The sequence below is a fragment of the Staurois parvus genome, unplaced genomic scaffold (assembly GCF_062004578.1).
Source record: "Staurois parvus isolate SC_StPar_1 unplaced genomic scaffold, SC_StPar_1.0 ptg000011l, whole genome shotgun sequence".
Taxonomy (NCBI): Eukaryota; Metazoa; Chordata; class Amphibia; order Anura; family Ranidae; genus Staurois; species Staurois parvus.
In genome coordinates this window covers 10,491,713-10,504,060 of record NW_028317807.1, presented here as the reverse complement: position 1 = coordinate 10,504,060, position 12,348 = coordinate 10,491,713, and the positions used below count along the sequence as shown (strand labels likewise).

Genomic DNA, 12,348 nt, shown 5'->3' with positions numbered 1-12,348 from the left:
CTTTAAAAGAGTATCAGGTTTCTTACCATTACCATTCTTTATGAGGTACCTGCCTGGCTATGTCCACCCTAACAAGGCCTACACAAGACAAGTGCACAGCTGCTGTCCTTTGGAACTTTAAGGCTAATAGTTTTTATCATATAGGTTTTTTATAGGTGTTGCTATACTGCTACCATAATGTTTGCATATTATGTGTGTTTATTCTTCATAAATTTGGCTCTGCAGTGCCTATTTCCATATCATGACATTTAAAATGTATTTTTAAATGTAAAAAAATGCACTACAGTAAGAACATTTTTCCACTTTCATAGATACTTTGTGATAATTGTAATATATTTAACTTTTTTACCTATTATATGAATGATAGTGCCTTCATCCCATTCACAGCGGTAAGGTGGGGGATACATAACTTCTTTTTGGAAAAAGTAAATGTCTGTATTGTTTGCAGAAAGATCCCACAAGTAAAAAGTCACATGGTTTGTCGCTTTTGTCACTCGGCAGTTATACTCTTCGAACGTTATCTGGGTGAAATTGGGGGATACTACACAAAGAGTCTCTGATTTGTTAATTCCTCTGTTCAAAGACACCTTGAAATCCTTTCCAGTGCCATTAAAGTCCTCGTAAAATGTTAAACTAATGTTGCCTGGGGCATAGAGAATGTGTCTGTGCCTCCTTGGTACAGTACCTACAAAATTAGAAAGTGACAATTAGAGAAATGATCACCTTTATCAAAATACAGTAGGTTATGCCTATTTTCTTATACAATGTAAAGTGCATTTTATTTAATACATAACTGCATACAGAGGGCACATCATACTTGTCCAGAACCATCTTACTTCACAGTGGAAATATGTTAGTACATCAGGCTGCTCTATACTGAGAAATGATGCATCTCTAATCAATCTGGAAATAGTATATTAAAAAGATGTACATTAGATCTCAGGAAAAGGCTTTACTGTGCAGTATGGCAAATACAAGCTTTAACCCCATCCCCAAATGTCCCATTCAAATTGGCAAATATTATAAAAAACTGAGTTCTGCAAATTGGAATTTATGCTAAGTTCACATCTATGCAGGTTGCAGTTGATGCGTTTTTCCATCACATTTTGGGGTGCGCTTTGCGTTTTTGAACACGTGATTATGATGCATTTTGCGTGGATTTTTTTGGCTAATAGGACAGTATGACAGTTGGAATACAGGGAATCTGCCCCATATCTGCTTGATGGGTGCCCCGAGACTAGGTCCAGACGCCACAACTGTTAGCATTTAATAGATTCCAGAGGCAGCCTTTATCTCCAAATGACTGCCTGTCAGATTTTTGTAGCACAGAGCCAAATGAAGCACTCTGAAACACCTCCTTGGCTCTGTGCTACACAGATCTGACAGGCTGCATGGATGAGACAGCTGTAGACCCAAAAAAAAAAGCACGCTCTGCCTAAAAAAACAGAGTTGACTGCACTGCTTTCAATTAGAGCCTCTAATGCAACTTAAGGTGAGAGCTGCAGAGGGAAAAGGGGGAGGAAGGAGTGTCAGTTGTGCAGAGAGACTGTGGAGAAGGTATGGATGTTATGCAGAGGTCAGAGCTGGGGGAAAGGGAGGGGGAAGTGGGGGTTATAGATTGTGCAAAGTGAGAGCTGTGGGTGAAGAGGCTGAGAGCTGTGGATTGGGGTGAGCTGTAGATAGGGGTGCTGCAGTGAAAAGTGGATGGGGAGAGATAAGCTGTAGATGGAGGTGCAGAGGTGATTGTGGACTGGGGGTGTAAGCTGTGGATGGGGGGGGGAGTGTGCAGAGATGAGATGTTGACAGAGGGTAAAAAGAGCAGTTGTGGATGGGGGGCATATGCTAAAGTAAATTGTGGAATGGGGGGGAGGTGAGATATGGATGGGGGGTGAGCTGTGGACAGGGGGGGAAAGGGTTAGCTGTGGATGGGGGGGGTTAGAGGGTGAGCTGTGGATGGTGGAGGAAAGGGTAAGCTGCAGATGGGAGGAGAGGGTGAGCTGTGGATGGGGGGGAAAGGGTGAGCTGTGGATGGAGGTGGGAGGAGAGAGAGTGAGCTGTGGGGGAGGGGGTGAGCTGTGGATGGGGGAGGGAGAGGGAGGGTGAGCTGTGGATGGGGGGGAGGGTGAGCTGTGGATATGGGGGGGAACAGGGTGGGCTTCGGATGGGGTGGAGGCTGAGATGTAGACAGGGGGGAGAAGGTGACCTGTGGATAGGGGGCGGGGAAGGTGAACTGTGGACAAGAGGAGAGAAGGGGACCTGTGGATGGGAGGCTGAGTTGTGGACGGGGGGGAGAGTGTGTGCCGTAGATGGGGAGAGAAAGTGGGCTGTGGATGGAGGGGGTGAGCTGTGGACGGGGGGATGGAAGGTGAGCCTTGACCAGACCCATTATTTGGCAACACTTTACTTCTCTTTCCCCAGGAATGGCGGGATTGGGGATGGAAATGGGGGTGGGGTTGGGCGCAAGGAGTTTACCGGGGAGGATGGGTTCCTGCATCTATTCTTTGAGAAAAAAAAGCCCTTCAAAAATGTATATCTTCATATAAAGTTTCTAAACATTTCCTGTTATTAGGACATGGTTATTGTTATTTCAATAACAAATATTCAGTGAAAGAAGCAATCATGTCACTAAACCAGTGACTATAAGAGGTTTATGCACTTGTCATTATGCATACACTGTCAGTGGTTGTCAAATACAGATTATGCTTCGTGGTTTTATTTCCATCAACACTGCCCATCTGTCCCTATTTTTGGTGGGAAAGTCCATCCGTGATCAAATGGTACATGCTTTAGCAATATACAGCTTATATACTACATATATATATAAAACATTGCCAAGTATGTTAAAGTGGCTCTAGAGACTCAAGTTTTTTTTAACCTTCATGCATTCTATGCATGAAGGTAAAAAACCTTCTCTGTGCAGCATCCCTCCAGCCCTCCCAATACTTGATCTCCAGCGATGTGCGCTGGAGTCTCGGCTATCCTGAGTCTCCCTCTCCTCATTGGCTGAGACAGAAGCGGGAGTCATTGGCTCTCACTGTTGTCAATCACAGCCAGTGAGGCAATGAGAAGAGAGAGGGGGGCGGATCCGAGCCACTGCTCCGTGTGAATGGACACATGGAGCAGCGGATGCCCCCTATAGCAAGCTGCTTGCTGTGGGGGCACCTGACAGGAGGATGGGGCTAGGAGCACCGGCGAGGAGAAGATGAGGATCTGGGCTGCTCTGTGTAAAACTACTGCACACAGCAGGTAAGTATAGACATGTTTTCTTTTTTTTTTTTGTTTTTTTTAAATAAGCCTTTAGAATCACTTTAAGGTTTCGTTAAATTGAGAGTTAGGCCCAACTCTTGGTAGTGCACATCACCTTGAAGTGCATAAATTGTATAAATTGTAATTCATATAAAAATGGATTAAAATAGCAATATTTATCAATCATATAGCAGTTCAAAGCACATGATGAAACTTTATCTAGTATGGTCAAAATGCCTGAAAAAAATCTACTCTCTATTATTAACACAAGGCTCTCACAGGCTGCATAGATCCCAAAAGTTGGCATCTAGGGCATAATAATAGGATTTGGCTGTTTATTCTTATAAACTAATCTCCCTAATTAGCGTATTGTAAAGCATTGCCAACATATGTGGATTGTTTTAGACTATAATGCTTACTTATAACGACATGGAAAGAAAATGTATTTCTAGCCTTTTTAGCCATTAGCAGGGTTTATTTGTAAAAGGCAAATAGGCTGCCCACTTTGCAGTGTGAAAATTTCTCTAGGCTCTGGGTAGACTTCCCTTGGAAATAATACCAAACCATGAGCAAGGAAAATAAAAAACAGAATTTTTGCTTGCAATTGATTGGATGATGGAAGTCACCAGAGCTCATTTGCTAAGCTCTGGGATCATTCCTTTGCAGAGTGCAGCTTCCCTATACTGCATATAAAACATTGCCAAGTATGTTAAAGTGGCTCTAAAGACTCAAGTTTGTTTTTTACCTTCACTAAACGTAAATTGACTGTTCACCAGCAAAGTGAACAGTCAATTTACCTTTAGTGGACATGGTATACTTGGATTTTGCAAAAGTGTTTGACACAGTTCCCCACACATGGCTAATGTGTACAGGCTTGTAAAAATCCATATGTAAATGGATAGAAAACTGGCTAAAAGATTGTATTCAGAGAGTAGTGGTTAATGGTTCATATTCTGAATGGTCTACGGTTGTCAGTGGTGTACCCCAAGGTTCAGTGTTGGGACCCTTGCTTTTTAATATATTTATAAACAATATAGGTTCTCTGATACAAAATAAAACTTTGCAGATGACACCAAGTTGTGCAGTGGAATAATGTCCTTACATGATGTCACCAACTTACAAGCCAAACTCAATGCATTGTTTAATTGGGCAACTATGTGGCAAATGAGGTTTAATGTTGATAAATGTAAGGTTATGCACTTGGGGGCAAAGAATATGCATCATACTTACTAAGGGGGTACAATTGGGGGGAATCAATTGGTCGAGAAGGATCTGGGGGTTCTGGTAGATCACAAGCTTAATAATGGCATGCAATGCCAAGCTGCGGTTTCTAAAGTGAGCAAAATCGTCTCTTGTATTAAAAGAGATATAGACTCCAGATAGAGAGATATCATTAGTAGCACCTCATCTGGAATATGCAGTTCAGTTTTGGGCACCGATTCACAAAAAGAACATTGGGGAACAGGAGAAAGTACAGGGAAGGGCAACCAAATTGATGAGACATGGATAAGCTCAGCTATGAAGAAAGATTAGAGGAACTGAATTTATTCTCTTGAGAAGAGGAGAAAAAGGGGGGATATGATCAACTTGTATAAATACATCAGTGGTTCATATAGTGAACTCATATAGTAAACTCGGTGTAGAGCTATTTACGCTGAGGTCATCACAGAGGACAAGGGGGCACTCTTTACATCTGGAGGAAACGAAATTTAAGCTCCAAACACAGAAAGGTTTCTTCACAGTGAGAACTGTGAAAATACTCAAGAGTTGGTTCTGGCCAGCTCAGTTGATGGCTTTAAAAAGACCTGGATTCTTTCTTAGATACACAGAATATAACTGGATACTAACATTTATAGGTAAAGTTGATCTCGGAAATATCTAATTGCCTCTCGGGGGATCAGGAAGGCATTTTTTTCCCTGGGGGAGCAAATTATTTCATGCTTTGCTGGGGGTTTTTTTCCTTTCTCTGGATCAACTGTGGGTGTAGGATTATAACTTTTTTTTTTAAAGGTTGAACTGGATGGAATTTTTTCAGCCAGACTAACTATGTAACTATTTTTCCAAATATTTACTCTTTCAGTAGATCTTTCAATGGCAGCAAAAATGGCTGCCATTTTGTGCATGTAGAATTTAGATGCTATACCTAAACCTAGGTTTTTAAAAGATAAGTTCACCTTTAAAAAAAATAATACATGCACATTTTTTGCAAAAAAATGTGCATTTACTATTTTTTTTAGGAGCCTATAAAGCATTGAACCCCAGATTAGCAGATTGCGGGTGCAATGCCAGGCTCCTGCAGACTGTCAATGTAGCTGTCTGCCCATCCCTCCAATATGGGCAGGCAGTTCCTGAATGACAGGAAGGTCAATGGACAATGAGAGCACTCACCAGCACCCTCGCATTTCATTGAGAACTACAAGCCATCAACCGCAAAGGCTGACGGTACTTGCAGGCATCCATTTACAGAACTATGTGATTAAAGGACATGGCGTGAGCCAAGCAAAGCCATGCTCTTTTCAAATTTTGACAGTGGGTGTGGGGAGAAGATCCCCTGCCAGCTGTCATGGAGGTGAGGGTCAGAGGGAGAGCTGTAGGAGCGGGAACATGCTAAAATGCTTAGAGTCTAAATCAGTTCAGCAGAGACCAGCCAAGATTCTAACCATGTATGGGCAAGCTGATTGTACCAAAGTTGATACATTGGTCAACTTGGGTACAACCAGCATGTTGTATTTTTACATGTGATTAATGCCTTAGGCTATAGCCGCTAGCAATAATCACTGTGTTCTCCTTGGCAGGGATGGCTCACTGCATCCCCCCCCCCCCCCAGCCAGGAGAAAAGAATAGCTTCAAGGGAGATATTTCCCCATCGACTATGATTGGGAATCGAGCAACCCGTTGTTTCTGAAAAGAAAATTACATCAACTATGGTCTTATATGTTCCACCCTAAAAACAGATGTTCCCAACTTAGCCTTTAAATCAAGCACACAGGACACAGTGTATTATTTACTAAAATTGCATAGTGCAAAATTTAGTGCAGCTCTGCGTAGAAACCAATCAGCTTCCAGGTTTTATTGTCAAAGCTTAATTGATAGCGCTGAAGTTAGAAGCTGATTGGCTACCATGCACAGCTGCACCAGATTCTGAGTGCTCCAGTTTTAGTAAATCTCCCCCACAGTGGCTTACATCATCTTTCTTAGATCATCTTTCTGTCCCTGTCTCTGGTTAATCCTAACTGCCAAGTTAGGATCACCAGATATTTTTCTGCACTTGCAGTGTTTTCTAAAAGACAAATAAGGTGAAATGTGCATATATTGTAGCTATGTATTGAATAATTTTTTTATAATTCCACATAAATAGATGTAAGAGGAGTAACACTGTCCTTGCTGGCCTCCTGCTGCAAAAATGTTTTGATTGTTTTATACCACACACACAAAATGCAATTAATAAAGAATTCCAACATAAAGAGTCAATTTACTCAAAAGTGGAATATGTCTTAGCATTGGGTTGAGTCTAAGGGGTGGCTTCTTATATCTCCTGAATACTCTAACAGCTACGAAGATCTCCCTGCTATAATTTTCAACTCTGTTTCTGTCCACCTGGGAAGTTTAGGTGGTGCTCTCACTCATTGTTCCACTTTCCAGTACCTCTGGCTACAAGCTTCATAATACTAAAAACAGAAAAAACAACAGAGAGAGCATAACCCTTCATAATAGCTATAGAAGGTGTATAGACCAAGGTACTCACATGCAGACATTTCACCAACAGATACCCCAAAGGATAGAATTTGTGAAACAGTTAAACTCTTATTTCCAACAGCTGAATAATCAGTTCTAGGTAGACTGACCCCTTAAAGTGGAACTTCACATAAAAGGGTAAATTCTGCTCTTCCTACCCTCCTCCTCTGTCATATTTGGAATATATTTTGTTGAGGAGGGGAGTGGTATCTGGTTTTGACAGGTACCCACTCCCTCTACCGGTTGGATGGCCATGGTGATTCCATCAGATGTTCTCCTTAAACCATCCCTGCCAGTAACCTTCTGTGACACGTAGCAGGTCCCAGCAAGTTCACAAAGTGCAGCTCATGCATGCTTTGTGGGAAGCCAGCTGTGAAGAAACAAGGAGTCACAGTCAGCTGTCCACAGATAACATGCTGGTGCCAGGGACCCAAAGATCGATGAAGAACAGGCCCCGGTGAAGACTGTGTTGGATCCTTGGACAAGTGAGAGTCTGTTTTTGATAAAAGTCAGCAGTTACGGTTTTTGTAGCTGCTTTTAATTTTTGCAGAACTGATTGAAGCTTCTCTTTAAACATGAAATTATATGACATATCATTGACATGAAAAAAGGTTAACATTACATGCAATTGCATTCTTATTTAGATTCTCTGTATAACAGATAAGAAATTCTACCCTTTGTTAACGGCTTGTAAACTAGAGTAAGATAAGGGTAGACAGGAAATAGGCAGTTACTACACAGGTGTAGCTCAATTAACCAGAGCATCTTCCTAAATCTGCTCAGTGGTTCGGAACAAATTCAAAATGTTCAGTATAGGGACTTCTAGACTAAGTATTAACCCCTTCCCACCAACAGTACGCATATATGTAGCCTCATTGGACTGGGATGTTTTCCGTGCGGGCCGCATATATTCATATCTGTCTTGTGCTAGAAACACACCGCACAGTGCACTCCCTCCCAACACAGAGACCACAGATCTCTCTCTCTCTCTCTCTCTCTCTCTCTCTTTCTCTCTCAAAAAACAGAAACATAATTGTGTGTGTGAAAAAAAAAAAATAGAAAAAAATACCTACATCAAGGTTTGATCTAGGTCACTGCCAGAGTTAGCATTTAGGTCGTGATTGTGGGGCGCAAAAGAATTTGTTTTGGGTTGTTCTTTGGTGGTAGGTTATGGTAGCAGCAAGATATATACAGCTAAATTAAAAAAATATATATTTCTTTTTGACTATTTTGGGCCAGTCTTCCTTTGATAATAAAATTAAAAATCAGGAGATATCCATTACCTTTTACCATCAAATGAAAGCCCAAAAAAAAAACAATCCTGAAAAAAAAACAAGGTATAATCCACCTGGAAGTGCAAAGCGATTGTGATGATATATTCAGTTTTACAGGTCAAAGTTGCAAAATTGTGCTTAGGCATTAACATTTGTTTTACCCATAGGCATGAAGGGGTTAAAGAACATAACAGGATCACCATATATGCCTTTTAATTTTGGCAGCTATATAAGTATTTTATTATTGGCACCTATATGCTGTGTGTGGATGTATTTACAAAACCATTGTTGTTCACAAAACACAGAGTTGGTGCACCACGTGAAACAATAGTAGAAAGTTAACCAGCGGCTGACTGACTGGTTTTTATTACATCAGAAGGAAGACCCCTATGCACGTGAGAAATGTCTACTTCCTCTCATTCAGGGGTCCTCCCTAGCAAAGAATTCAACTCTGTGACCCAGATTTGCTGACTTGCACCGATAACAGCTGAAAGCAGAATTGCAGTTGTGTAACTCAGGAAGTGGAGGCCAGTAAATAAAACCACAATGTGAAAGGGAGGATAAAAGGTGCACATTTATATTGTGCTTAGCTTCTTAAAGGAGGAATGTAACAATCAAATTATGCTGTGTTGGGTAAAAAAACAATTTTCATTCTTATACCGCTCACTCTTTTGAGAAAAGAAAGGGGGACACCTTTTAGCACATAAGCGTTTACGTCAGGTACTTATATATCGCTGTCAATTTACGCAGTGCTTTACATACATATATTGTACATTCACATCAGTCCCTAACCCTCAAGGGGTGTACAATCTAAGGTCCCTAACTCACAGTCATACATACACATACTAGGGCCAATTTAAACAGCAGGGCCAGATCTAGCCTGTCTGATTTGGGAGTGTAATAAAAATGTCAGGAGGGGCAGAGGACACAATTGAGCAGCACATTGTATAACTGTCAGTAGAGCAGTGTACAGGGGGTCAGCAGTTTGTAGGGCAGTGTAAAGGGGTTAGCATGGCAGAGGACGGGGTCAACAGGACAGAAGATAGAGGTCAGCAGTGTGGAGGACAGGGGTTAGCAGGGCATGGTGAAAGAAAGTGGTCAGCAGAGTTGAGGACAGGGTCATTGTTGGGAGGGCACTTAAGAGATCTCCTCCTCCCCACACAGCACATAGTTGAGATCAGTATATCTCCACACAGTGTGTAGCTGGCTACTGCAGCTGCCAATCCAATCAGGGAATTTCACAGGTCAGAAAGGTAACTGCAGCCAGCTACACATTGTGCAGATTGATGCTGTGAGGAATCTGATCTCAGCTATGTGTTATGTGGGGAGGAAAAGATCTGTTGAGTGCCTTGTGTACAGTGCGGGCAGTGCTGGGACAAGACCATCTAGCACTCAAGGTGAAGGTGACAAACTGCGCCCCCCCCCCCCCCGGCCAAAAAAAAAAAAAGAGGACTAATCACTAAGCTCACCCCCTAAGCATAAATCCCTTCTGCAAGCCAAAATTCTACCCAAACAAAAATGCAAAAATTTCCCATCCTCACAGTCCAAACCCCCCTTACAGCACAAATATTTGCCCCCCAATCCACCTTCCAGCTCAAATCCTGCCAATCCCTAATAAATCTTCCATGCCCCAAAAATCATCCCTCTTAGCGCACATCCTTATTCCTTCCAAATCCCCCCTCCTATTATAAACCCTCTCCCCCAAATCTCCACTCCTAGTACAAATTCTTTCCCCAATCTCCCCCCCAGTACAATTCCGCACTCCTAGCGTAAATCCTTTACCAAATTCCCCCTTATAGTACAAATCCCCCCTCCTAGCACAAATCCTCTCCCCAAATCCCCCCAGTACAAATTCTCTCCTAGAATCACCCCTCCTAGTACAAATTTCCCCCATTTCTATCACAAATCTTCTCCTCCAAATCCCCATTCCTAGCATAAATCCTTTCCTTAAATCTGCCCTCCTAGTACAAATACTCCCCCATAAACCCCCCTTCCAGCACAAATCCTGCCCCCAGTACAAATCTTCCCCCCCCAAATCCCTCCTTCTAGTACAAATCCTCCCCAATCCTCCCTCCTAGTACAAATCCCCCCTACTGGTACAACCCCCCCCCCCAAATTCCTCATCCCTAGCACAACTGCCTACAAATTACCCTTCCCAGCACAAATGCCCCACATACCCAAATCACCCTAGTAGCACATATGACCCCCCATTCCCCCACCTAACACTAATCCTCCCCCAATTCCCCCCTCGTAGCACAAATCCACCCACCCTCCCAAATCCCCCTCCTAGCACAAATCTTTCCCAATCCTGCCTCCTAACACATCCCCAATTACCCTTCACAGCACAAATAGCCCCCACAAGCCTCCTCCCCGAATCTTACATGAGGGAACAACAGGAGTAATGGAGTAGTGAGGAGATGCTGGCTCTCTTTGATCTCCCCTCATGTCATAACAGCGATCCTCCATACAGCAGGTTACATAGGATCGCTATTGCATCTAACGGTACACAGCTTCATTACCCGCCCCATCTCCTCCAAAGACTGCTCAACTCTTGGAAATGTGGATGGGGGCAGGTAAGGAAGCTGTTTACCATTGGATGTAATAGCAATTCTATAACCTGCTGTATGGAGGACCGCTGTTATGACAGGAGGTGGAGATCACAGAGAGCCCGCATCTCCTCCCTGCCACTCCTGTCTGGATAGATTGCTTTAGATATGGCCAACCAGTAGTGCAGGGATGCGGGGGAAAGCTCAGCAGGCACGGCACAAGGTACATGAGAGGAGGGGGCAACCAGCCTGGGGAAGGGGGGGCATAACTGGAATCTGGGGGGGGCACAGCGCTCCCCAGCATCCCCCCCCCCCTAGATCCAGCCATGTTAGGCAGGAGCCAATTAACCTACCAGCAGGTCTTTGGAATGTGGGAGGAAACCCACGCAAGCACAGGGAAAACATGCAAACTCCAGGCAAGTGGTGCCATGGTTGGGATTAGAACCGGTAAACCTGGTACTGCTAGGCAGAAGTGCTAACCATTAACTCTCTGTGCTGCCCATGTTTAGCTAATAAACACATCATTGCCACACCTCTAATCATGTGGACCATAACATATTAAAAAGGGAAGAACATTCACATAACTCCATTGGAGCATCTTTATTATTGCCACATTTCCCTTTATATTAGCAATTAAAAATAACAACTGCAATCATTTGAAGGATAGATGAAAAGTATAGTGTATTATAAACAACACTGGTTGTTAAAGTGTATCTGAGACCAGAAACAAAAACATAATACATTGCAGATCACCATTCCTTAGATGTAGTGGCTGCATTCATTTTCTTTTTTTAGTCTAAAACATTTTCAGTAAAAGCAGTCAAATATCTGTTGATCCTGCTGGAAAAGCAAGATCATTGTCACTTCCTGTGAAATGAACTGAAAGCACAATTTAAACTCAAAAGCAATCATTTATTATATAGCAGCTTACCATTTTTTAGATGTGATGTCTGTATTCATTTTCTTTTTTAGGCTTTCTTTCTTTTAATTTCAAATGGAGATCTGGCCAGTAAGTCGGCAGCAGGGGTGGACTGACCATTTGGAAACTAGGGCACTGCCCAAGGGCCCGGGGTCAGTAGGGGACCCCATGAGATGCCCCTGGTACCTTTTTCATAGGCTTTTTTTAGTTTGGGCAAGGACACAGGGGCCCCATGATCCCCTATTGCCCGGGGGCCCCATGAGTTGTCAGTCCGCCCCTGGTCGGCAGTTCTTTCCAGCAGAATGTATAAGTTACAGAGATTAGACAAATTATTTAACACTATCTGGGTGCTTACAATGGTCAGTTGTTATTTATTATGTAAAACCTTTATCATAAAAGGAAAAAAACGGTTGATGTAACTGCTTATAAAGTATTAGCTGGAGTTTGGCTTTAATGTGTTAGTGTATTTAAATCGGTTAATACATCTAGCACACCCTTCCCACCTATACTGACAATACTACTGTTCAAAGGTGCCTCTGTGCTCATTCATCCAGAGTGGAGGCACTCTAATATAGGAGGTGTAATACCTGCCAGATCACCAGGTGAAAACAGAGGGTAAAAGCCTATA

The 12,348-nt window shown here is 42.7% G+C and overlaps 1 protein-coding gene across 1 annotated transcript in view; it reads right to left on the bottom strand.

Annotated features, from left to right (window-relative positions):
- Window positions 1–12,348, bottom strand: part of CD28 (CD28 molecule) — a 79,411-nt gene that overhangs the window by 14,791 nt on the left and 52,272 nt on the right. Inside the window, exon 2 of the mRNA XM_089672716.1 lies at window positions 350–685. Within this exon, the coding sequence (XP_089528842.1) occupies window positions 350–685 (336 nt within the window). The remainder of the gene's footprint in view (window positions 1–349; window positions 686–12,348) is intronic.